Here is a 27572-nt window from a genome sequence, read left to right on the forward strand (position 1 = left end):
AAATCAACCGAAAAAGATCTGTTCCCGAAGTATGAGGGCCACCTTAAAGTTTGCTAATTTCTCGAAATTAATTGAAAGGGTGTTTCATGGGTATTATAGAAGATTTTCCGTAGATAAAATAAATGATTGCGAAGGGTTTTCTCCTTCAAATTTGCACATCTTTCATAGGGACTTTACTCTTGAGCATCTTTAACAGGTGGAAAAAGGGAGAGAGTGAGTCCTTGCATGAATTCCTTCAAGGAGTTCGAGAAGAATTCCAATAATATATTGAAAATTCATTTATATTCATTCAACAATTTCCCAACTCCAACCATATTAAAAGTTCTCATGCGAATACACATGAGAATTCCTGCGATCTCAATTAATTCATCGTTCTGGGGATGAAATTCCCTGCTTGTGTCCTGTGAACAAAAAGGACAAGGCGTCATGATATCGTCCTCGGATTTTGTCTGGCTTCCGTGTTAGTCATTTAGCAGACGAGTGGGAAATTCATAATAAAACATACCTTCCGGGAGCGCAGCATTTCCATTCTCTGCGGGTGCCAAACATTTTGGGCGGTGGGTGGAAAAACTTTGACCCACTTACATACACTCTGCGCGCCCAGCGTGAGAATTTTGCACTCATCTCGAAAGGCTCCTTTTCGCCCCTTTCTGAGGAGAGAAAGTCTGAGCACGAATTGTGGTCAAATCACTCCCTTACATTTCAATCAAACGCCTCATTTCAATGCAACTCACTTCTCACCTCTTTTGCATTCGCCCATAGTTTGCCAAGATACTTTTTAATATGACTCGACATTTGAATTTTACACATTTTCCACTAAGTTTTCCTCCCAAGACGATGTGCTGGACACTAAAGTCCTTCTCCGCGCTGCAAGATTGAAAGTTTTTAATTAAAAGAACGTCTCAGAAGGAGTTCACTCCCTTGTGAAGGCAAAAAATATGCAGTACGTGAAGTAGGTTAGACAGAAGGGGGATAAATCAAAGTGTAGCCTCCACATAATCTCCCCAATGCACCCAGACTTTGTGTACAGATCAGTTGCATTGAACTTGCAAAATTCGTTAGCTTGAGTGCATTTTTCCTCAACGGTATCCTCTTGTATTGTACCTGAAGCTCTCCAAAATGGATTTTCTACCTATTTTCAGCTGAAATTTTATCACACCGTGATATGTGCATTTTCTCCCTTCATCCCCTCGCAGAAACACTGCAGATTGGTGCATTTCGGGGCCTCGCTGAACTCCATGTTGTTCTTTTGCGCCATTCTATTATGCAAAATTGCTTCCCGAATACCTCCTTTCACCAACTCAACATAGCCTGCGAAAAATCCACTCTCCCAAAAGAGAAGAAATTCACCCTCGGCAGAGAAGCTTTATGCAATTTTTTTTCGCCACTCCGCCATGAGATCAAATTGCTGCAATTTCCCATTCGAGCGCTCGTTAAGTGGGTTCAATAAAAATTTTCGTTTTCACTTTTATATCTCGCCGCCATCATTAAATGGGCATCATGCGACAATAAACGTGGAGGAAAAAACGATGAAGAGAATATCATGAAATTATATTAAATTTATCATTTTATTGTTTTACTTTTCACGTGGATTATTTGGGCAAAAATGTGGTTGCAAATTAACCATCTCCATTCAGTAGCTTTTCATGATTAAATTCCGCCACCGCACAAAAGAAGCGAAGCACGAAGTTATGGCAATTTTGCAAAGGCAAATTTACATACGCTTCTGCAGAAATTCACTGAATTAGAAAGAATTTATCTAGTTGAATTTTGCAAATGCCATTTGCATTTCCAACGAAGAGACATGGAAAGTTGTGAGGTCATCTAAAACAAGGGGCGGAGATTAGCATTGGGCGGAGCTTTGGGATTTATTTAAGAACAGAAGCTAATTTTTCAGAAACCATCTGTAATTATTCACCAGAGCGACAGGTATGATCAAATTTACGAAAAGCAACACCATCAAGGACAAGGAGAGGAATTGGTCTCACGTGGCAATTGCGTGAAATCCCCCACAATCTCCCCAATAACACGAGATTGAGGTTGCCAATTTGGAAATGGTGCTCGGAAATAAATTAGATGCTTTGTCATTTTGTCCAGCAGAAGCTGTACAGCGAAGATGAGCATCAATTCCCTTGTCACCTGCGCACCGACTGGCAACCGCCTGAGAAATGACAATCGATTAGCAATTTAGGTTAATTGGCACACCGTAAAGACGCCCCTTTGGCATTAGGCACGCTAATTACTTGCGTCAATTCATATTTTTGTCACTCCCCCCACGAAGCGTCGCGCGGAATATCGGGCAATTTTCTCCTGGGAAAATACGGTCGAAATGAATGGTTTCTCACTCTCTGTCTCATGCTCAAACTATCAAGCCTGCGGGCCGATGGGAAAGTAATAATAAAGGCCACCACACGGTGTCACCCATGTAATTGACAGAGTGCCAATAAGGGCTGGAAGGAGGGCCGAAAGTTAGCGCCACCAAAGAATTATGGACTACCATAAATGCTCCGTGGCGCTCACAATAAACATCATGCTTCTGCCGTTCTCATTAAAGATCGATCGTCTTCGAGAAGAATATCTTTAAGCACACACGCGGAGATTCTGCCCCAAAATTAACAATGCGACCTCCTCGTCCCGAAAAGGGAAAATATGGAACTGTATGTGTGACCTTTTGTGGTCAAATTCACTGGGCATTTAATCAGCAGATCTCCATGATGCGTGACTTTGGGGCATTGGGAGAAAATTGCGTTGTCTTTTGGGCGGAAAAATTGCTCATGCGACGCAAGATGTTACCTCATCTTAAGCAAAAATGCCGCAATCTCACTTTCAAAGTCCTGCACTCTCACTTTCTCCGCATGTCACAGATCATCTTCACGTCCAATTGGCCTGTTTGTTGACAAAAGCCACCGCCATGCCCATTGATATTGCTGCCACGACATGTCCGGAGATCATTTGTATGGTTAATACGTGAAGAAAAGGTGAATCGGGGCGAAATCTCTGCAGTCACGCGCGTCAATCACAGAAATTAATTGCGTGAGCCGACAGTGGAATAAATAGCAAAGTTCTAATTGATGAAAATATTTTCCTCCCCGGTCGTATGAATAATTTCTGTCGGGTTGAATTAAAAGGAGGTCCAATGGACTTATGCCTTTCTCTCTAATTGAATTTTCAGGGGCGGCACAAGGGAGGAAGCACACAAGAAATCTCATTAATAGTTTGCCTCTTTTGTGCCCTCGTCTTCTCTCTCTCTCACTCTTTTTTTTTCTTCCACCCACGATGAATTTCAATTGTTCCGACAAGTTTCATGTTTGCTTTCAATTTCAGCCAGGGCTCATTCTGCCACGACGACCAAATTAGTTTTGATGATGAATTAAAGAAACAGAGTGTTTCGGATGTCTGCCCTGTCGTCACGCAAAGTGGCGAAACTTTCAGTCGCATTCTATAGGAGACACACACGCTTTTGCGCCAAAACAGCCATGAAGAGAATATAAGAGAAATATTATAATCAACAAGCGCCAAGGGGAAGACTATTTGGCAAAATATTCACTTAAATCATTATGCGAATTCTAGAAACAAACTCAAGGGGGAGATTATATGGCTAAAAAGTGTAACTACTTCCTGACACTTCCAAAAGTTCTTAAACACTTTTGAATTAAAATACATCCTGATACAATCAAAAGGAAAATTTTAAAAAGTGAAAAAAATGACTGAAATCAAAATTAGCAACTTTTAATAAGAAATTTTAGAAGTTCTTGGTCAATATTTTTGTAAAAAACTGTTTAAATTCACTTTTATGGAATATTTTTCGATCATAACCTGAGAAAACAACATTAAGATACTTCAAAAAATTGCTTTTTCCTTGAGCAAACTAAAAAGTCGGCGACTTTATAATCAAGGTTTTCGGTAATTTTATTTGAAAGTAATAATATTTCCCCCCTTTGGCAGCACTATTTCAGCGCATTCCTTATGCAAAAGCTTTCACTAAATACGTTCAGCTCACTTTCCGCCCAGCTAATAAGGTGCTGAGCAGAGCTTTTAGCTGTAGCACTTTTCCACCTCAGCACAACGAATCCCATGGCGGCAACAGCAGTAAACTGAACAGTGGCTTCTAAAGTGTATTTTATGAGGATTTGCTAATTGTGATGAATGGCTCGTTGGCCACGACTGGGTCATTAAACTCCATTTTCTTTCCACCTCATCTCCTGGCGAGCTTTCCTCAATTGATCTCTCATGGACGCTTTATTTCGCCATTTCGGTCGGCAATCAAAGTCAACGCTTGAGTGTGGCTGGGATTCGCAATAACTCACATCTCCAGTACATCTTTCATGGCTCTAATGGCGCAATGAATTTGCATTTTTCAGAAGCATTCAAAATTCACCACGCCATCCATCAATTTTGATGATAATGTATGTGAATTTTTTTTTCCACTCTCGCATTATCTACGGAGAATTCCTGGGTGCTTTTGATTCCGCATCTCTGGCTGAAGCTCTCTTCTGGATTGTATCATTCTGGGTGTTTGTGGGGGTGGGAAAAGTGCGACGTGGGTGGTAAAAAGAGGGTGATTGCAGAGGAAATTGGCCGACTTTTTCACTTTATTTCATACTCACACACATGTCGAAAGAACTTCCTGCCTTTACAGTGTGATAAAATTTAATAATATAAATATACTACCTTCCGTCATACATGGAGACTTCCTTTATGAGACCCTGCGATCGTTCCCACGCAATTTCGCTTCCCCTTTTCCGCAGTCAAGTCCAGCTGAAGTTTGTGAAATTATTATACACACATCGCGCCCGCAGATTAATGTTTATTCACACGGGATTTCATGTGAGCATTAAGGGGCATAACCATCTGCTTTTTATGTGGATCATCCGCATGCTAACCTAGCGAGAGTGATGAATTTTCCAATACCTTTTCCCCAGTCTTTGCTGGAGAATCTATAATTTTCACCGTGGAAAACCCATCTTGGAGCTTTTCATTTCGCCAAGCTGCTTCACCGCTCTGTGAGCTCATAATAAAAGATTAACGATGGCTGTGTTTAAACGTCATCACTAAGAAATGAGGACTTTTAGTAAATCTGTTTGCAAATTTTAATGCTCTCGGTAAATATGCTGAGCCAAAGCGAAGCGCCAGACAAGACTATTAGCTAATATAATCAAAGGAACTTTATGTTAATTATGTTTTAAATTATTTAATGTTGCATTTCTTCCTCCCATTGTGGCGATAGTGTGGATTTTTCCTCAAGAAGCTTTCTCTGGGGGGAAAAATATATGTGAATTTAATCATCTTCAGCTTCCTGGTTGAGCTGAAAGTCTTAATTCTGTATGAGCGCCAAGATGAGCACCGAAAGAGTCAATCTGGGGAGTTGTATAAAAAAATCTCCGCTGGGATTATGTGGTAATACTACAACCTCTCTCTTCAGCATGACGCGTGACACGTAGAGAATCCATCAAAAGCTCATAAAGGCGCCCCGAAAACTTTAGAATCCCATGGCGAATGAGCAACTGAGCTGCACGTAAAGTGGTGCAGTGCATAGTCATGCTAGTGCCAGCAGACGCGCCAAGGAGTGAAAAATTTATTAATTTTGTCATGCTTTATTGTATATCAGTGACATAAGACGGAAGACGCAGCATGACGGCAAATTCTTCTGCATACACAACACCCACAATATGGAGAATTTATTACCATGATATTGTGCGAATATGTGTCATGGAGCTTTTGGCGTGGAAAAGCTCCTCCTCGGCATCTTTTGGTGGCGGGGAATGAAAAATGCATGAAGACACCAATATTCCCTCGCGCGCCCGCCTTTTACGATGAGATAAATGACTCATACGCGTGTTATGATGGCAAGAGAGCTTGCCAATTCACGATAAGACTCATGGTAGAATCAATTTTATAGTGACTCATCTCGCCCATGTCAAGATAAAGCATTTCAATCACTGCACGTCTTTGAAAGTGCCCCGAAATCACTCCTTCCAGAGAGTCTTCAAAATCTCGAACAGAGATTATCTCAATTGCACGCGGGAGAATTACTCAATCTCTTCGAAAGATTGTCTTGAAGATCACACTAACTCCGTTTTCAATTGCTTCTTTCGTCTTGCATCGTATAATGAGAGATTTTTAGCAGAACTTTCACAATTTTGTAGCAATTAAACTGTATACAATCTTCTTTAGAAGTATTGATAAGAACAAATTATTGCTAATTAGAAGGATCTTTAAAGAAGTGTTGCAATTAAATGCGATTGCTGAAACTAAGGGGGATACAATATAGCTAATATCTGTACACTTTCACAATTTGTATGAAAAATCCTATATTCTGATGCTAATTTTGGCTTTATTATCCTGATAATTAACAACATCGAGATTTTGAAATGAAATAAATTAGTTCTCAGTGCAAGAATATCTACTTTGAGGTATTATTTTGTCATAAAACTAGTTGGAGAAGAATATGTGAAAATGATCAAAATGCAGAATTTAACTTCCATCACAGTCAATTTTGCTTGCAAAAAGCTTCTGTGTTATTGTAAAATTAACCCACCAAAATCACTTTTCCGCGCTGCAGTGATAGAAAAGAATGTGAAGCGAATGTTGCAAATTATGAATGAGTTCAGGTGACTTGATGAAGGTGCTCTGGAGTCTCTGGAGTTGGCCAAATTGTTGCGGAGCGTGCTGTAATGCGCCGCCGAGGCTCACCATGATGAAACATTCATCTGGCAAATATTTGTCTTCTTGTGACTCTGCAGATAGCACGCAGGTTCGCAGGATGTAGTTTGGAAGCCAATCCAATTTGCCTGAAATTTGCATGACTATCGGTGGGACAGGTGTAGAGGCCGCCAGTGCGAAATGCCATCGTCATTGTGGGCTCACTGCGAAGCCATTCAAAGGCGGCGTCATTAACTCCTGCCCCGTGCGCGTCGTTTCACTCATTTTCCGTCCACACGCGGGATCAATAAATTGCTAATTTCGATGGTGGTGGCGGCGGAAGATGATGTGTTTCGGGCGCGCGCTTCATCATTACACTGTCGATTCCATCGCGTAAATAATGATGGGGTGCAATTTTTCATGAATCCCACCCGATAAACAATGGAGCCGGGACGACCCCGTCTTCGGGGTAACTTTCAAAATTGTTCATCAATCTGTATAACACCCATTGAGTATAAATATTGACTGGAGTAATTATGTAATTAGGACAAAGAAGTCCTCGTCATGCTACTGTCAATATATCAAAGTGTCTTCCCATCCAGCCAACCGCCCCAACCCACTAATTTTATTCATCATTCCCACCACTGAACACACAAAAACATGTGTCGAGCCACTCAGGGAGGCTCTTATGAAAATTTGAGGCTCTCTCCCTTCGGGCGGGGACGGCTGAAAGCTCACCCTCTCCTTTCGCACACACCATCATCATGAGAAAGTTATATGGGGCTCTTCATCTATTCAAAATTACATGATTTATTTCCCCGGAATAAATTTTCGTGCTGAGAATGGTGAAATGGTGCTGCTTGCTTCATTACTTGGCAAATTACGCTGAGTAATGACTGTCATATTTTTACATGAAAATTCGGTTTCATTCTAATTCTTCCCCTCTATCTTGTGACTCTCTCGCAGCAATTTTCTGTCACTTTCACAGTTTTCCCAGGGTGAGTCAAGTTCCGTCGTCTCGCGTGCATCCTGATCGCATCTTTCAATTTTCACCCCTACCCAAATCGTCCACTTCAATCACGCGTTCTGGGAAATATGACTGAGAGAAGGTGTGGAAATAATACGACGCTGTATTTAAGAGGGAATGACAGAAATATTTTTCATGCTTCAAGTGACTTTGGATGGCTGAATGCAAATTAACTCCTTATCCTTCGCACACGATCTCACATCCATTGGCACAAAATGGTGAGAATGTCTCCAATTCCTTGTCTTCCAACGGGGAGGGAGAAAGAGGGAAAAATTCCTGAGACACCCCGAAGCGAAAGCGATATTCCCAAAGGGCAAAAGCAACACTGGCGAATTGAAAAGAATGTCACTTTTTTCCCTCTCTCTCTTCTAATTCAATCCACTTCTCACATCCAATCTTTTCAGCTCATGGAAAATTGAAAGTTGCATGAGTTCCTGTCATATTCACACTGAAATGTGCAAATTGCTAAAATGTGCATAGCTAAGCTGCGAGTTAGAAATTACTTTTTCACACTTAAAGCATCGCGTCAAGTTCATTAGCTGATGGTGAACTATTTAGTGCTTTACTTGGCACAATCCACTTTATTCTGGCAGAGGAAATGTCGCAGAGCTCTCTCAACTGTATTTATCTTTAATTATTTCGTCGGAATTTTTGGGAGTGGGTGTGCTTTTACGGGCGTAAGAGGCGACGAGCAAGGTCAGAACATCAGCAACACCTGGCGTCTCCACTGCCAGCAGTGGAGGCGCCGGGTGGCTATCGGCTGGAGCGCTTCTGGAGCTCAACATGACCGGTCATTCACGCTCTCAGTCACCCCAGGAAGTCCTCCGAGCGTTGCCCAAGCACAAATTCCCACTCAAGCGTGTGAGTGACTTTCTGCATTGACTTGCACGATGATTGATGAGGAAAATGGCCGGTAATTCCTTGCGTGAGCGCAGAATTTATGTCTAAGAAAATAAATTCATAATTCTATTTACACAATCCGTCGAGACGACGCACTGCAAATTATTTCATTACACTCCAATGAGCGGCATTTCCTGTCTGCAAGAGTGTTTTTTTTCGCCCCTTAACAAGTCAATGCATGACAAGCAGCGCGAGGCTGTGATAGGAATAAAGTTGTATTGATGAAAATTTCTGTCTCAAGGCACAAAATGAAGTTTCTCAAGTGTACAACATCATTCAATTGGCAACATATCGATTTATGTGAGGCACTTCCATCCACGAGAAGACAAGCGAGTTCATCTTCCCTCCGATCTGCAGGAGTTCCATCTCTTGGCACTTGCAAATTTCATGAAAGTTATTTCCATTTTAATGCAGAATCTTGACTTGTGAAAATAGTGTCGGGTTCTTTTTTCTCCACCATCCTCTTCACAATCGAGTGAAACGAGACTCTTAACAATTTACGAAAGATGTTCTCAAGTTGTATCGCATAGTCTTAATGTTCTTTTTTCCTCCTGCGCTGCTATTGCAATTGCTAAAAAGCAGATGGAGAGAAAAAAAAGCGAGAGATGATTTATGAGCATTGGCAAAAAAAATACTCTCAACAAGTGATTTAATATTTAATGATTTCGGGGTATTTAAACCTCCTCTCCATGTCGAAAGTTTTTCGATTAGCATGAAAGTGCTTGCAAGAAACTTTGGTTCTTCGCAAATTAACCCGATTCCCATATTTATGCATATTTAATCCATCTGTGCTGGAGAAACATCACCACTAGAATTTTCCCCCAGTCAAAAGGAACTTCTTAAAGAAGAGCTGGAGATAATGTTTCTGTCATGATTTACAAAACATCTCCTTCTTCCTCTCACACCCCCTTCGGCCATTCTTAAGTGCCAAAAAGGAGCTTTTTTGGACGGCGCGGAAAAGCTCCCCGACATGAAAACTTTTCCCAGAAAGTTGGCTGACTTGCCATCAACTGGAATTGGAGAGACACAATTATCATGGGACATTTTTTAGAAGATCTGCGCTGCTCATTTTGGTGTGTCGAGATTACAGCCAAATTGATTTTAATTATTCTCTTTGTGAATGCGACCTCATTTAGGAATGTATCTCAAACTGTCTGGATGTGCAGAAAAATACTTTATACCACTTCATAGTATTGCAAGATTCATGTGAATTCCAAGAAGCGTCAGATAAGCTTTTATAAGGATTAGTCACTCACATAAGATTCTATATAGTAATTAAAGTTTCATCTAAGGGATAAATATGTAACCATCGCAGTAAATCATATATCGGAAGTTGGCAAATGTGAATAGGTAACCTAATTTCCATTTGATTCAATAACTGACTCAAGAATTAAAAAAAAAATCGCAATTCAGAGTCCAAAAAATCAATCAAAATGAAACACGATAAGATTCCTCGGGAAAATATAAAAATTCAATAGAATAATTGATCACAAATCGTTGACAGATCAGCGCTCAAGGGAAGCATGATGAAAGTCAGTATGTACCCTTCATGGTTTGGAGCTTTTAGAGGGCAAATTGCAAGTGACAATTTGTTAATTTAAGTCCACCGGGGAATTGGGGGAATTTGACAGGGGGGTGGTTTGATAGTGCGGAGGCGACAGAGGATGATAACAAATTGTTATCACGTCTCTGGGTTCCGCAAGTCTCATAATCATCATCATTATTGTCAAGCATTGGCAACTATTGGGACGGGTTCGCCCGATAGGGCGATATTTCGTGAAATATTTACACACTTTACAGAAACTTTTCCATTGGCGGAATGGGCGTGGGTGGGGGGTGTCTGTTATCAGTGCGGATGGGAAAAGTTTCGAATGTGGGAAACTGTGTGGAAGCACACTGGTCTAAGGGAAATGCGATACAAGGAGAGCAAACATCTTGAGGAAATCAAATTTATTGTTATTGATCTTGTGAAAAATGTACATAATCTGTGTTGAGTAACAGTTTGTCATTTTTTATATCTCACTCACGCCCCAGCAGAGAAAATGGTTTGTTCAGGGGTGGATGTGCTCTTCGTGTTTGAGCACATTTTCTACATGGGAGACCCTCAAAGAGAGTGGCATTTGCACAAATTGAAGGATTAGTCATTTGCGCAAATGGGTGGAAAAGAGTTTCTCTGGACATTCCCTTGACCATTTTCCCCCAACGCCGATAGCTTTACGGGGGCTCTTCTCCCCGGTGCCCCGAGTGAGAACTTTCCATCTGCCCGGGGGTTATTTGAATTGTGCCACACACCCTTGATAAATTGCCCTGGGGGAGACTTAAAAATTTTATTAAATTTCACAGTCCTCGATTTCACATCGTGTCTTCTTTTACGGTCCAAAATCTGTCTTATCCATGCGACTTATCATGGCGCCGCTCATGATTTTGAAGAAGGGTGGTGACGAAGAAACCCCTTTTTCATCGCCACTCTTTCTTTCAATGGATTTTGTATTTTGCCGAAACAATCTGCGCCACATCTCGAATTGCTTTACGATCCTGTCATTTTCCATCATCCACTCCTTTTTTTCTGTGTGCGAGAGGGAAATATTCCGCACTGCGAGCATTTGTCATTGGCCAAGACAAATACAATGATATTGAAAAAAAAAAAACATATTGCGGGAGAGAATAAATTCACTTCCATTTCACTTGCCATTTTATTGTCATCGTGCAGGGAAGTTTTGGGCGATGTTGGGTGGGGCGCGCCTCAAATTATACATTGGCAAGTAAATCATCCGACCCTCAAGGAGTGAATTGCTGGAATTTCGCACCCACGGAGAGAAAGTATAGCTTCTCCGGGTTGTGGAGCAAGATAAAGTACCGAAGAGTGGCACTTGGAGGTAAATTTTTGCCGGGGTTGCGGAGGGGAAATGATGGGGATGTTCAACAACAATATTGGAAAAAAGCACACCCGTCAATTTTCTATAGAGGGATTCACATAGGGCGCAATATCGCTCAAGTGGATGGTGTGAGTGTGAAGAGAGAAAAAATAAATTGCCAGATTAACCGAGCTCGATTCACAGCCATAATTCATGTGAATGGCGAAAGGAGACGCAACACATTTCGAGGGTTTTCCAGTCCGACAAACCAAACAGCCGCACAGTGAAAAAAAGAATTATGTAAAATCTCAAGCACACTCTCTCTCTCTCTCTTCAGCCAGAAAAAGAGCGAGTCTAACATTTCTCAATTTGCTGGGGATCTCCGTGGAATGCTGACCAGGGGAACGCTTCAAAGGAGAACCACATGTCTGTGGCTGGCCAAAGAGCTGAATTTTCTCAACCATTCAATTACAGCCACACTCTGTGCTTTCTTCTCCGCACCCAAAGCTTTTTGCGCAAACTTTCGATTCCCGTCGAATTTTGCACTGTACAGCAAATTGTTATTGACTTTTTTCCCCCGCACCCGGACATCATGACTAATCCACCTAATTGACTCCCAGACTGGCTTCCAGTACAACTATTAACTTCATTTTCAATTGGCAAATGTGGATGGGGGCGCTCTTCGCTCACTTTTCAGCAAAAGTTATGTAATACAGTATATTCAGCAAGAAATTAATAAAATGTGCCGAAATACAAAACACTGATAATTAGAGTCGCAACAAAAAGCGCGATGGTAATTAAAAGAACAGGAAATGTTTTTCAATTAACAAAAACAAGCACACACACAGATTTTTCGATGAGAAGAAAGCTCATCAAAAGTTTCCATTGAAGCTCTATGATGAAAAATTATTTATCAATTTTAATTATCAGTGCTTTTAAGCTCTCAAAAGAGATGCCTTCGTTAAAAGTACCATTGATTAATGACTCCACTCTCTTTCATGTGCCGCGATTTTTTTTTTACTCTCTTTCGCTCCAGTAAATTGTGGGGAAAATTGAAAAGTCCCGCGAGCTCTTGAAAAACCACTCTGGACAGCGGCCAATTTACAATTATGAATGTCACTGGTTTATGTCTACCTCTAAACACGCGCGCCGTGCCGGAAAATCGATAACGCCATCGCATATCTCATGCAATTCTGTGCGTTATCCACCAAAGTGGAACAAAAGGGCCGACGAGAGTCATGTGTAATTATTTTTAATGGGTTTTTTCCTGTACAGACTTCACCATCATCGACATTTAGATAAGCTCCTCGACAGCAGCTCGATTGCTATCTAACCATGTGTGATTTTCCCCTCTTCACAGGCACTTTGGCGACGGGATCGCGGAAATTCCTCACGGACTTCCTTCAGGAGTGGCCAACGCCCGGAACGGGGCCGTACTTTGACACATCTGTTCCCTCCAACATCACCGGACTGGTGGGCAAGACTGTTCATCTCGTGTGCAAAGTGAAGAACCTGGGAAACCGAACGGTATGTCCGCTTCATTGCTCTCTGTCTGTCAGAACAGCTCAAAAGCTCTCACACATGGTGGAATAAATTGTATGAAATTGCGACAGTTGGAATTTTTCATACCACCCAGATTCAATTTATCAACTTTGCTATAATATAAATTAACATTTGGATTTTGTACGGGATGTAGAGAAAAAATGACCCATAGAGAATTTGTGGTTTCACTCTGTTGGGATTATTTTACATTGTGAAAGGCTAAATGGTTGGAAAATAAATAAAAACCCATGCGAATATTGCTATTTTGCAGCAAAAGCTCGCTCACAATTGACCAATTTAACTCTGCAAGCTTTCACCCTTTGGGCTCATGAAATGAGTATGTGCGGCGAGAGCAAAAAATGCACATAAGGGAGACAGGGGTTGGTCCAAGGGGCATATATTAAGGTCAAAAGTGGTGTACAGCTTCACGGATGTGTTAGGAATGGAAAGCTTAGGAAAGAAAAGTTTCTTTTTGAACAAATTAGGGCATTTTCTGTATTATTTTGCCTAAACAAATCTTTTTTATAGCCTTTCTAGATTTAAATGAGATGAGGTTAAATTACCCTCAAAAATCATCAAATGTATGTTTAAGCTGAGAATATTTCTCTTTTTCTTGCGAAGAGTTGAACATATGTGTTCAAAAAAGACTTTTATTGGTTAAGAAATAGCTTTAAAGTTGATCATAACCTCAAAAATATTACTTTAAACTAGAAGAATGTCTTATCGCTTAGATATTCTCGCGATTTGTGCTTTAAAACTTTAAAATAAAAACAGAAATCAGTCTGGAGTGTTGAATATTCTGCACAGAAACTGTCAGAAGTGTCACGAAATGATGTACAGATTTAAGGCAAAATATCTCCTTCTTGAGTTAGGCAGATGAATGAGTAAGTTGAGAGTTGAAGCGACTGTCCACAGTAGCAAAGACTTGCGCTAAAATTGCCTCCTATTGATCTTGATGGGGAAAGCTAAACGATTTTGAGGGCGGCGAAGAAGAGAAACTGCTCTGGAAGTTGAACATGAAAGAGAAGGAAATTCTGCAAAATTACATTCACCCATCATGTGTGTGTGTGTGTGTGTTATAGGCTACGATTATTCTCCCATATATCCTGCGCCTCTCTTACCCGCGTGTGTATTCCTGTGGCATAGAAATTTCATTTAAATTCAGAACATACCGCTGGCAACAAACTGCCTCATGCCAGCATGCGAGAGCTCGTCAATTCTTATAATCTCCCACCCTCCACTTCATTTCACCTTTTATAGCCTTGTATCGATGAATGTTGGGGCGTACATTTAAGGGGGAGGTTTGGATGGTGGTTGAAGTTAATTTCAATTTGTCTAACGATAAATTGTAAAACAACGCACCACCAGGCGCCTCCACTGAAACCCCTCTCGGCGCGAAAATCCGGGGTGAGAGAGAGAGAGTGAACTTTTGCCCGCCACAATTCCCTGGGAGAGATAGCACAATTTAATACGTCGAATGATTGATTGCAATCTCGAAAATAACACGTTTCCACACCTTCCGTTTCGTGTATGGAATTTAACATACACCTGGAAACACACTCCGTCGATCAATGGGCGGAATGCCTGAATTTATTCCACACCCCAGAACGCCCAATTAGGCCGCGGGATGAGGCAGAGTGCATTGCCAGGTGGGAATTTCAAGACTTTGCGAAGATTTCCCTGTTCTTCAGGGCAACATGAAAAGTTGCATATCATAAACACTGGAGTCCTGATTTATGGCACAATCAACATTTAATGCCATAAATTCATCCTGGCACGCAACATTCTTCAGGTGGAGGAGCATTTTTGACTCTTCACAAAGGTATTTAGAAGCCTCTGCCAGTCGACTTTGGGGCTGTCGGGAGAATATATGGCCGGATTTAGTGGAATAATTCAACAAATATGAAGATACAAAAGGGGAACGAAAGACTCTCTTTGCCTCACCGGTGAAACAACACCTTCACAGCGCGAGACCTTCTATTTAGTTAGGTGTGAAAATTATTACGTAAAGCTTCAATTAACTCCCCTCAGAGACGCCCTTTTCCCTCTGTGTGTGTATAAAATGTGAGTAAACATGCTGGAATAATTGCAAAAGAGCCACACGACATTCTCTCTACGTATAAATTTATATTTTAAACACCATCTCGTTAGTTTATTTTATAAATTCATATCAATCAAATTGCATTAGAGCGGCGAGAAGCTCAGCAAATTGACCGAGAATTGAATTAGTTAGATCGAAAGCAGTCTCGAGCTTTTATCCTGTGGGCAGGAAATGAAAAATCCTCAAAGGAGTGTGCAATGATTGCGAGGTGAATGCGAAGAAAAAGCCGCAATTGAATAATCGCAATCTGAAAATGCTTTTCAACTGGCAAAGCGTAATGGGAAAAAGCGGGGATAAAAAGTCTCTGATGCCTTTCAAGAACTCCTGGGCGTACTTAATTGATAATGGTCACGCAATAATTGCGATTGTGAATTGCAACTGAACGGTAAACACGATGCACTCAATTTCAGGAGTGTCTGCGCGATAATTATCAGGCCCCGATGAAGAGGGATATCAGCCCACTAATTGCAGTGCCGAGCATTGTCAGTGGATGCCTCTGAGGGTGGCTGTCGAGGTGGTGTTTCAGCACTTGGCCGACGAGTGGGCGGACTTTTATTTGATCGAGAACTCGATAATGGGGCTATAAAGCCGCCCCGTGCCGGCCGTCAGACGAAACATACACTTTGAGCCCCAATTTCGTGGCTTTCTGTGGCTAATAAATGCCGGAGCTTTTTACGACTGGAGCAAGAGATGGAAAAAGAGCTTCAATATGCATGACAAATATAATTTTGCATGCGACAATTTAAGAGAGACGCGCGCTCAGATAATGGTAAAAAATTCCATTTTGTCCGCCATGCCCTTTTAATGTGCATGAATTAAGGTTAATGCTGTGTTTTTGTGTATGAATAAGAGATCACGTCAGTGCGATATGGGCGAAATTTGCCTGCAAATTGTAACAGCGCATCAAGTCCGAGCGACCACAGGCTAATGAATGTTGACGGAAGTCCCATGTTAATAAGCGAATAACATCCGCTGGCAAATTTATTTCCCGCCCTCACATCGTCGATCAGAACAGAAAGTTCTGCAAATTGATGGCACACAGTGTGATTATTCAGTGAGCAGAAAATGTTGTTTTATGACCAACAAATTCCTTTTTCCCTTGAATTGGGAGATTTGTGAGATATTTTTAGATATACAAAACCACCGAAATTTGGGCTTAACTTCGCGTGTTTATTATTCTGGTTGTTTACTTTCAGAATGTTGCAGATTAAATGAGTTCTGGGCTTTTCTCCGAAAATCTCCTGGGTTCTTTTTCCAATTTGTCCCCCGCATTGAAAAAAGGTGCGCGCTCTCAATGAATTTACTCCATTTCTGTACACCAGAAAAATTCCTCATCCCCGGAGGAGATGTTAAAAAAAACCCTTGATTATTATGTATTCATGAGTTTTGCGGTGTGGTTTTGCCGTTGTCACAACAATGATTGACACGCTGCTGAAGCCTGTCAGGCAAAAATATGTATAGAAGAGGAGGAAAAACCTGGCCACAAGTTCTCATTAAATTTTTAATTGATTTCCCCGCCAGGAATATATCCTTGGAGTGGCAGATAATCTGTGCGCGTCATGATGATTCTGAGCTGGCGAGATACTTCTAATCAAGTGCACTTCGTATCGATTGCAATGATTGTTAACTTTTCCTCTGGCGCTTCTTTTTTCCTCCATTAGAGCAACACTTTCACTTTCGCCTGAGTCATCTGCTCCTCCACACATGATTGATATGGAGCGAGACCATCTCACGCCCCAAAAGAATGGCTCCCACCCTCTCCCCAAACACCCCTGGGATTATCAATTTTCCTAAAGCGACGAAGCCTGAATGCGAGGACGTGATGTATCGCTTTGACGCGAGCGCGCGTGGGAAAAAGCTCTCAGTGCGATTTGATTGAAGTGCCGGAGACAATAATTTGCTGCTCTGGGATTTGTCACCCTGCAAATCGCACATTTATTCATGCCGCAACACAATTCACATGGTCAATTGCTGGCCAAAAATGCGTTCAGGAAAAAGCTCGCCAAAACAATCTGTAGATCATCATTTTTTATGTCCCTCAACGATGGCAGCATCTTCCCTCGAATTCCCTTTATGGGCTCAGCAACAGACTCTATCAAAATCCATGCCAAGGGGGAGATAATATGACTACCACAATTTCTATACACGATCACAGGCACTTCTAGAACTCAATTTCTTCTCCTTTTTCGGAAGTTGATAGATTTTTCCAACCCCATTAAGTATCATATCATATCATCAGATTTCATAATTATTGTGTCAGTAAATGCAAATTGTACTTCTCTTCTGACCATAATATCTCCCCCTTGTGCCACTCAGCTTCTTGTGCTCTCCCTAATTTCGTGCAGACTTCCAAATAGGATATGATGACCATGTCAAATGTTTGTGTGTGTGTTGAATGAGAGTCTTTCTGTCGAGATGACATATTCTGGCGCCCGTAGAAAAGTGTCCCTAAACTTTGCAACTTTCAAGCAAGTCGACTTTTCAATTTCTCTGTGAAAACAGCATAATGATTTAATTCCCCTTTTTGCACACAAAACAACTCAAGAACACTCCGGCCGACGAGGAAAAGTTGCGCAACATGGGAGAGATGTACAATTAGGAAAATGCTTTCAAATGAGAAAGAATCATTAATTCAATGCAAATGGAATCATTTAATTCAGCCCCGCGCGCCTTCGGGGTCTGATAAGGAGTTTTCACAGAGTTTTCTTTGGCGAATTAATCATGTGTCTTACATCCTGGGGGTGCGCGGCTGCTTAGGGTGGCTCATTGAATTTTTATACAGACACTGTGATGGGTGAGATTCTCATTCCACTCATTTTCCCACACCCTCCGAGAATGATGGAATATTTTAGACAATCATTAACTGAGATGTTGAGGCATTAAAATGGAATTATTCGCTGTGATATCTAGTGGAAATTCCACTTGTCATCCCGCCTCTTTGAAGCCGCGCACACATCTCGGGATGAGATGATGGAATATAAATCGCACATAAATCACAACTCTGATGTGGTGGAGAAAAATTTTTGCGCATATTTTTTACATGATGAATTAGGCACGATTTTGCCACCGTGCACAAAATATCCATCATTATACTGCACTTTATACTGCAAAATAAAGATCTGCGCGACCGCATTTCAAAATTGAATATGTTGATTGAGCTTTTTTTTTCCTATGTAGCATGGAGAAAAGCTCTGCCAGATTTATCTCCACTCAACTTATATGTCAATTGCGCGGCGTGATTTTGTAAAAACAGCAGCCTTGGTGCATTTCCACGTTATTCACTAATTTATTGATTTATGCACAATTCCCGTGCCATGAATTAGTAAAGCGCGATGATGGAGAGCTTTCGGTGGAGCCCCAGCTTTCAGATGCGCCACACCATGTCAATTTATCCGGTGTTTTGAATGGGAAATTTATGTATATGAATTAACTAACGCATGATGGACTAAATATTCCACTGTGCTAATGACACTCTTTTCCCCCTGGAGAGTTATCGCTAACGTGTTGCACGGTTTTAGCGATAAATAATATACCGAAGAGGCTTTGCTGCGGCCACCAAATGAAATCATTGTGTTTGAGAAAATCTGAATTCAGTTATCACCATGAAATTGCCTCAAATTCGCACTACACGATAAATTAATGACGTCTTTTACTGTCCTGTCTTTATTTTCCATTCATGCACTCCATTAAAATCTAGATAATGATAAACATTTTATTGCGCATAACTATTTTGCAATAATTCTCTCGATACTCATTGTGTTGGCTTATAGGAAAAGCCCATGAAAGTCTGGCTGAATAAATGCAAATTTTGCCAATAACAACGACCATAATCGGAAATACTGTGTTCAAGGATATCTCGTTAAAATGCGGGCAAAATGAAGAGCACGAGCGATGAAAATGTGAAAATCGCACAAACAAGGCAAGATGATGTTATTCTGCGGCTGAGCTTTCACAACTTGCCAACCGAGGAGCTTTCGAGTGGGTGAAAAAGTGGAATAATTCTTCTTTAAAACTCCATGGGTAACAAGTATATCTGCAGTGCAGTCTTGAGCAACTTTCCAACCATCAGCAATTCAAAAGCCGAAGATAAAGAAATCACAGAGATTATAAGTTCCTATTTTATTTATATAGGGCATCACTTAAAGGATTATTTCTGTGATTGTTCACTCATTCCTCTGTGCAAAGGAAAGACGATGGCGCTGAAGAAAAAGGAGCTCAACTATTTTCACTCCTCCCATCGTAGAAATGAGATTCACATGTATAAAGTTTTTGTTTACCCAAGCGCGTGTAGGAAAAATATCATGAGAAACCGCACAAAGAAGTTCTCCACTTTTTCATCATAACATATCGTCGATGTAAGTCTTGTTTAAACTTCCGGGAGACTCGGAGCTTTTGCAGAAAAGCAATTTCCTCATTTTCGAAGCGCGCGCGCGTGTGTTGGTAAACAATATAGCAAATTTTAGAGGTGGAGTTTAATAGATAAACTTGATAATGTAGTGTGTCAATATTCCTTGGGCTGACAAGGAGGGAAATCCTGCAGAAGAAACTCAACAAGTTTTCTGAGGGAAATTTCATCATAGTGTCATGTTAACGACTCCTTCAGCTCCTTTCTTCCTGCACACAGAGGATGGGGTTATCAATCAAATGAGTGGATAAGACATAATCTGTGATAAATGGCCGAAAATTTGCTAGCACGCCGTCAATGAAACTTTCCATCCCCATTTGTGTTTGTAAGTGAAAACCCCGCACTTTAATTTTCCCAAAAGTTCTCTTTGGAATAGAAATTTCTCGTCCGCCTTTGAAATATTAAAAAAAAACTCTCCTAACAATGAGAATATGATTCAAGACATGGAAAAGAAATCACCAAAACTCGTTACATTTTTATCCCATTTCGCCAACGCTCAGGCCAAATTTATACACAATTTTCGAAAAAATTATTATTATTATTCATCCGTTCAAGTTTTTCCCACCGCGCGCCAAATTCAATTGCGTCAAGTCGACGGGAAACATGAAAAGAGAAGCACAAAATTATTTCTTTTTTCTTCCTTTTGTTTAATTTAGCAACGACTTGAGGCAATTTTCTCCATAATTTTACTTCCATTTCGCCTTCAAGTCCTTTTGCTTTTCCGCACTCACCAGCAGGCAATTTTTTTTTCTTCTCTCTTCCAAAAGGGGGTGGAAAAGGCGTGTGGTGTGAGGGGGAAAAGGCCTCAAAATAAAATGTTTGTTAGTATGGTGAATTTTTGGCCTAAGTAACAATTAATTTTTCATTCGTAAATTAACATATTTTCATCCATGTTTACCCAAAAAAATTGGAGATTATCTTCTTTGGTGCGTAATTCCTCACCGGAAACAACAAATTCGGATGTCTTGTCAATGCGTAGGTTTTCCTCACGTGTCGCCAAGGAAATGACGAGAGATTTGACAATGGCAGAAATTGTTTGTTGTTGCGGAAAAAAGCTCCCAGAAGCTCCACCATTAAATATCCTTTCGCAATTGATGTCGCTGTAATTGGGTGAAATATCCCATAATAATTACCCAGCAGAGGCAGTAAATGAGAGTGAGTGTCGAAAATACACTGACTTCCCTCATAAATTCCACACTGGGGCATTTTATGATAATCTCCACTGCTTTCTTGCTCGTTTAGCCAACCCGAAAAAGCATGCAGGCAAAGCTTTAATCTCTTGGAAATTCCAAATTCCCATCCACACACGCTCTTTTTCGCCGCATTTTGGGAATTCCTTTTCTTCCCGCTTTACATCCGCTTATATCGATATTAGAAGGGCTATAGGAAAAAGGAAAACAGGGGCAAGTTACATGAATGAATTTCCTCTTCTTCTACCCCAACAGCAAAAGCCCAGACATTGCAGAGCGCAATTTGGCGTGGCTCCAATTGCATTTTCAGACACGGGATTTCAGTGGATTGCGCACAGGTCAGAATCGATTTACCCAATCTGGCCGATGGCATTAAAATTCCCCATTGAAATGGGTAAATCTTCAGATTAGAACTTTGCCAAAGCAACAATCAATTGTTTGATGTGTGATTGGCCATAAATAAATACTCCCAGTTTAGTTGGAGTTCTGGAACCATGTGCCTTCACCCAACGATTTATTCCGATGCACACACAACAATATCCAGCGACTAACATCCTATTAGTGTACTTATAATTCATATATGATGTCAGGAGCAGATTATACACACTCCACAACTTCGCACACGGCAGATTAGGCTGAACAGGAGCCGCTGTGCTGTTTCTCAAACCACATTATACTTGTTCGTAAATAAACATGAAGCACATATAAAGCCCCCAATAGAGCGCCTTCCGTGGAATTTGCGGTCAATTGCATGCGCATTTAATGGGCAATATTTGCAATAAATACGCCCGATCCTCCGCCCATGTGAGGGAGTGACTTATGAGTAATATTTGGCCACCTCATGATGTGTTTTTCTTCTTTACCCCATCAACAGGTCTCTTGGGTGAGGCACAGAGATATTCACCTGTTAACTGTCGGACGGTAAATATGGCAATTATTCACTCTTTCACGCACTGACTCACTGTCGGGCGCGTCCGCGTGTCTTCCGCAGGTACACCTACACCTCTGACCAGCGCTTCGAGGCGATGCACTCGCCACACGCCGAAGAGTGGACGCTTAGGATTAGATACGCCCAGCGCAAGGACTCGGGCATCTACGAGTGCCAGATCTCCACCACGCCGCCCATGGGGCATCCCGTGTTCCTCAACGTCGTGGGTGAGTGTCTGACTGTCCTGAGGGGCTTCTCAAATGTTACTGATATTTATGTGAATATTCTACCCTGAATACTTGATCTCCCCTTTAGAATTCTCATTGATATGTAAATACTGTGTTCATTGACGTATAATGACTAAAACCTATGTGTTTCCAATTTTTCGCACAATTCACTTCAATATACTGTATGTAAATTTAATTAATTAACACCTTTTCACACCCTTTTGACACTTGGAGAGTTCAAGCACCTCTTCAGTGGATTCAACATGATTTTTCCATTGCCAGTCAAAGGAAGAACTAGAGCATTAAATCCTCGCACGTTCGACTTTTTTTCACCTGCAATGGCACTTGAAATTTGTGATCCATAAATCCAACTAATGACGATAATTCTGCACAAAGGAAGTGCATAAATCTGCTGTTCGGGCCAAAAGTCGGATTTTTTAACGGGTGAAAGAGTGCAGCGCGGAAAAAGCTGGTAATGGCAGTTCTACTCCTCTCGCTCGTGCTTTTTCCCGCCGACTCACTATCGTGGAAATTACTTTAAATGCAAATTAAGTATTAACCCCTTGTGGCGCCGCTCCCAATGGCATTCATCACCCAAGCGTCGGGGGTTGTTTTCTGTGTCGAGCTGGAGGTAAAAACATTTCCATTTATGAATGAAATGTGGAACTGTTGATGGGCTTTGCATTATCCCCCAATGTGAAAATTCAAACCACCCCTTTCACAGTGCACACACACCCACAATCTCCCGCAAGAGTGTGGAATTTAGGTAAATTAAATGAATTTAATTATAATCAACTTATGAAGCTCTCCTGGATTCAGGGGATGCTTAGTTGCTTCAGTTTATATTAGTTATTCGCAATTTTGTGTCAGGGGTGGATTTTAATAATATACAGAAGCCCCCATTGTGGGGTGTTTAATTGAAAATTCATTGAAAAGTGCCAAATTGAATTTGTTTGTGGGCTCACACAGGATTTCATCTCGTCACCACTCTGTATTGGTGAAAATCCAACGTGGTTGCCTAGAATCATTACATTATTTGACATTCATACACTTTTCACTGTGGCGCTCGTTTAATTTACCACACATGCACTGAGCATCACAAATTAGATGGCATAACGCGTATATTAAACAAGAAAAAACGCCCTCAAGCTCTGATGTGTTATGAATTTTCGCCATCGAAAAGGTACATCGCAGATGAGCATTGAAAGCTCTCGCGAGACCTCAAATTGACTTTGTAAATTTTTAACATCCTCCCTAAGGACATTTCATCAGGAGAGTCCCTTAGAATTTGTCACGCAAAATGCCAAAATTCACCCACATTGGAAGATAAATAAAATCCACCCTCCGGTACATTATCTACACACAGAGTGTAATTGGATTGTTATTATTCACATACGTTCCACCGCCGGAACATTTTCCCCGTGACCCGATTTCGAGGGCGGGCCTCGCCAGCAAAGGTGAGACTGGGAGCCTGTGTATGGGATGTAATTTACTGGCAAGAAGTAGGTGTCTCTGGGAATTTCTGCTCCACATCCAGACTCTCCCCGCCTACGGATAGTGTCATTGCAAGTGCCCTGACGCTAGGGCGGGGGGGGGGGGGGGCAGGGAAAAAATTATGAAGATCCTGGGTAATGTAATTTTTTCTCTCTTTTCCCACGTTCTGATAACTCGTGTGTATGTGTTTGGTATGAATTTATGATATTAGTGTCATGTGGAAGACAAATATGCTGACAACATGAAGCTTTTATGTGGTCTTGCGGCTGTTTGCCAAGAGGACTCTGGATTTTCCCTCCGCCACAGTTGCCAGAAATATGCCACCTTTTGTGCATACCCACAGCACCCTCGAGCCTGTGACACTGGGGGTTGCAGGAAAAAGAAACACCCGACAGTGTACACAAGACGACCCATTGAGCAGAAAATTGCCAGAGCTGAAAGGCGACGTGCGACACACTCTTTTAGAGACAATCGTTGCAAAAACCACAACGATGGAGAGTTTTTGAGCACAGAGAAAATCCCAGAAAATCCCGAAAAGAGTTGAAAATCACAATAAATGGGCGGGGCTTGTGAGTAGGCGGAGCATGTAAAATTGAGTGTTTAAGCTTAAGCTTGCTAACGTCGAAGATGAGATAAGAAAGGGTTTTTCAGCACATTTTCTATTAAACTAAGTACAGAGTTTAATCTATTACACAAATCCCTCCATCTCGGTTGCTCATAAATAAATGGCGATGAGCACTCCAAAAAGGAAGGCGCATTGTAAAAATTTCCCGGACAATTTCACACATAAATTACTGATGTCGTCTCTCTGGTGCTCCATTGCAGAACCCATTACGGAAATTATTGGTGGGCACGACCTGTTTATCAACAAGGACTCAACGATAAATCTAACATGTGTTGTGCGTTACGCACCGGAACCGCCGCCGGCGATGATTTGGTCACACAATCGTCAGGTGAGTTTGCGAGAGAGAAGCCATCATCACACACCATCTGATCCGCATATGAATCTCTTGTGCAGGTGATAAACTTCGACTCCCCTCGCGGCGGCATTTCGCTGGTGACGGAGAAAGGGCCGCTCACCACCAGTCGTCTGCTCGTCCAGAAGGCCTCGCAGGGTGACTCGGGCCTCTACACGTGCGCCCCATCCAATGCCAATCCGTCGTCAGTTCGCGTCCACATTCTCAATGGTAAGTCGGATGGGTTTGCAGTGAATTGCAGCCACATTGGCAGCACTCACTTTAATGCAGATTTTCACGCAAAATCGCCATTTTATTGTGGCTTTTGCCAAACATTTCGCAGTCCATTACCAGCCACACACACCAGATCAACACTATTTCCACGCGGAAAATGCGCGTATTTGATGGACATCAACTATGAAATAGAATTTGTTGCAGCCAACAAAGGGGACAACATCTTGCGAATAATTCTTCTTTCGAAGCTCCGCCCCCTTGAATGCCACGCCTTTCATGCATCCTCTCAATTAAAAATTCAGCGTTTTGTTGCAATTTTGTTAATGACAAATTTAGTAAAGTGCACGGAAGTATTAATAGTGCACTGAGCATTGCGAGCTGTCTCTCCCTTGTTGGCCAGCGGAGTTGTGTACATGGCGCGGCTTCCTGTCTCGCGGTATCTACTAGTTTCTGTCCACTGCTTTCAGGAGAACATCCAGCCGCTATGCATCACGGTGTGTCGATGAAGCTGCGCGGTCCAGACGCCGCCACCTTACTCCTCGTGGCGGTCTTCTTCACGAGCATCCGGTGGAAATGGGACTGCTGGCGGCACTCGCAGCCCATATAGCTACCGTCTCTCCAGGTGGCGGAATGCTAATGGCACGGTCGGATGGTGGAAAGCTCCGAATTAGCATTAATGATAGACCGTCTGACACGTTTCTAAATTATTCAGAAGAGGGGCACGCTCCGGACAGAAATTCCTGACATTCTCCTAGGAATATTCGAATTTAAGCCAGATATTTGTCCAATGTATATTATATATACAGAGGCATTTAATGCCGAACCGATCGTGGGGCGATTCTCCCTCTTTTTTCACTTTGTTTTGGGGGCGTGGAAAAAGGCATATAATCCTATTAAGGGGCGGAAAGCTCCCAAGCTCACCCAAATGCATACAATACAGCAAAAGACAGAGAGAGAGAGAGAGAGAGAGAGTGTGGTAAATTAGAGCTGAGTAAGGTTGCAAGGAAGACAATTTACATAATTTATTTTTAGACACCATTTCATGAACTCAATGTGTCTCTGGGCGTTACACAGGTTTACAAGTTGTGTCAACAGAAAATGACTAAGCGTGCAAAAGCTCTCTGTCCGTTCCTTCTGAATCAGTTGCTTTCCACCCTCCCCCCCCCCCCCAAAAGGGAAGGAGTGGAACAGAAAAATCAAATAAACAGGACACATGTGGTGTAAATGCAAAGTTTGATAAACCACGAGAATTCACAAGTTTTCCACCGCCCGTAAACTTGAGAGTGTGAAAGTTCTTATGGGTGAAAGCTTGAAAACTCCACAAAGTCCCTCTTGACCAAATCTCACACCTTTCCACACTCGCCAGTCGCATTGAATTTATCACTTGCAAGTTAAATTCCTCCACCCTCTGCCGTCACTCCTTTTGTGTCGCCCCAGATGAGAGTGTCGTGCACCATGAAAACTAATTGTCCCCGTGGGGATTTTTCTCACACTCATTTTTCTCCACCCCCTGGTGGTTGAAAATGGGGTGAAAATTTTGCATTGCAGCAAATGAAGCAACCTCTTGCGACAGTTTAAGAAAGAAATTGGGGCTCATTCGATGGAAAGAGAGTGGCAAAAGTCAGCGAAAAGAATTGTGCGAAGCTCCCCAAAAAAATGTCTCCCCAGCAAAAGAGAAGGGAAAGTCACCCCTCGTCATTTTCACCTCCAAAGCGGGGGTGAAGCGACATTAAATGAAATTTTATTTGTCATTTTGGAGTGTGAAAGAAAGAGAAAGTCAAAATGATAATTGAAGATAAAAGAGTGGCGAAAGGAAGCGCTTCGCCTAAAGAGGCGCAACAAACACAAGAGTCATTTTTGTGATAATTCCATTGAAAATCGTGTGACTTTTGGCGGGAAGGCGAGGCCTTCCACCTTGTCGCACAGGAACAATTTCCAATGGAAATATCAGACGCTCTCGGAAGGGTGACACTCACACACCCTTCCTCCCAAAGCATTGAATATACCGCAGAAAAGTTGTACATAAGAATGCTGGATTCATGAAATATTGTAACATGACTTCTCCGGAAGGAGAGGAAGACACTCAAGCGAGATATTGACATTGAGAGAAATCATGTATAAAAAAAGATGAAGTCTAATTTAAAAGGATAGATTTATGTAATTTCAGAAGATGAGAAAAAAATACTGTATAGAAGAGTATTCAATTGTTTCTATAAATGAGGACAAATTGACATTTTCCATTAACTACCATAGAGAAAATGATTAAATATATAAGGAATAAATATGATGTGAGAGGATGTTGATCTTTGAAAGAAAAATTTGCGACACATTTAACAGAGATACTTTAAGCATTTTGTTATACAAATCGTCAGATTTACCAAAGATGAAATATAGTTGTTACTTGATTTACGAATGTGAGCCATTGACAGACAGGATTACAGACATCATGAAATCAAGACGAAAAGAGAGAGAAAATTTTATCCTGAGTTGAATGTCGAAGAACGAAACAGATTATTTTCGATGAATAAAGACTCCTTCAAGAGATGATATTGAAACAAATCAATATTTTTGTTCATCCCAATGTTGCTCCACAGGCGGCGTGAGACTGAATTTATGTTGCCCTCGAGGATAAGAAGTTGGCATGTGAGATCTCTCAAGTAGAAAATCACAATGGGGAGAGAATGTTGGGCGGCGGTGAATGTTTATAAATCACAGAAAGTGACCTCATCGCACAATAAATCCCAACGCAATCGATCTTTTACTTCCCGGCATTCCCATATTCGCCCCATCACGTGCATTGGAATTAATAAATTGATGATTTACAGCAATTAAACTTCCATTTCAGCGGAGAATAGCCCCGATATTTTGTGGCTATACACACGATTTATGGCCACTAAATCAGACACTTTGAAATCTTTGGAGGAACAAGAAAAATATGGTGATTAAATTTAATAAAAAAAAACCTTTCCGAATTGATGGCATTCATTCAACCTCAAGACTGGATGATGTGAATCACTAATTTTCACGCTACATTAACACCCGGTTTTGCACACTTTTAAAGCCATTCAGCG

General features: G+C 41.5%; 1 protein-coding gene across 2 annotated transcripts in view; it reads left to right on the plus strand.

The window, feature by feature from the left end:
• Positions 1 to 27050, plus strand: part of LOC132263139 (zwei Ig domain protein zig-8-like) — a 42324-nt gene extending 15274 nt beyond the window's left edge. Inside the window, exons 3-8 of one of the 2 annotated variants that reach the window (XM_059762753.1) lie at positions 12785 to 12951; positions 21537 to 21583; positions 21654 to 21817; positions 24137 to 24264; positions 24330 to 24498; positions 24969 to 27050. In XM_059762753.1, coding sequence (XP_059618736.1) covers positions 12785 to 12951; positions 21537 to 21583; positions 21654 to 21817; positions 24137 to 24264; positions 24330 to 24498; positions 24969 to 25108 — 815 coding nt within the window. In that variant the 3' untranslated portion in view covers positions 25109 to 27050. Of the gene's footprint in view, positions 1 to 12784; positions 12952 to 21536; positions 21584 to 21653; positions 21818 to 24136; positions 24265 to 24329; positions 24499 to 24610; positions 24752 to 24968 lie in introns of those variants that run through there. The other variant, XM_059762761.1, reaches the window with a different exon arrangement.
• The last annotated feature ends 522 nt before the right edge of the window (positions 27051 to 27572 follow it).

The sequence above is a fragment of the Phlebotomus argentipes genome, unplaced genomic scaffold (genome assembly GCF_947086385.1).
Source record: "Phlebotomus argentipes unplaced genomic scaffold, Phlebotomus argentipes genome assembly contig_2, whole genome shotgun sequence".
NCBI lineage: Eukaryota > Metazoa > Arthropoda > Insecta > Diptera > Psychodidae > Phlebotomus > Phlebotomus argentipes.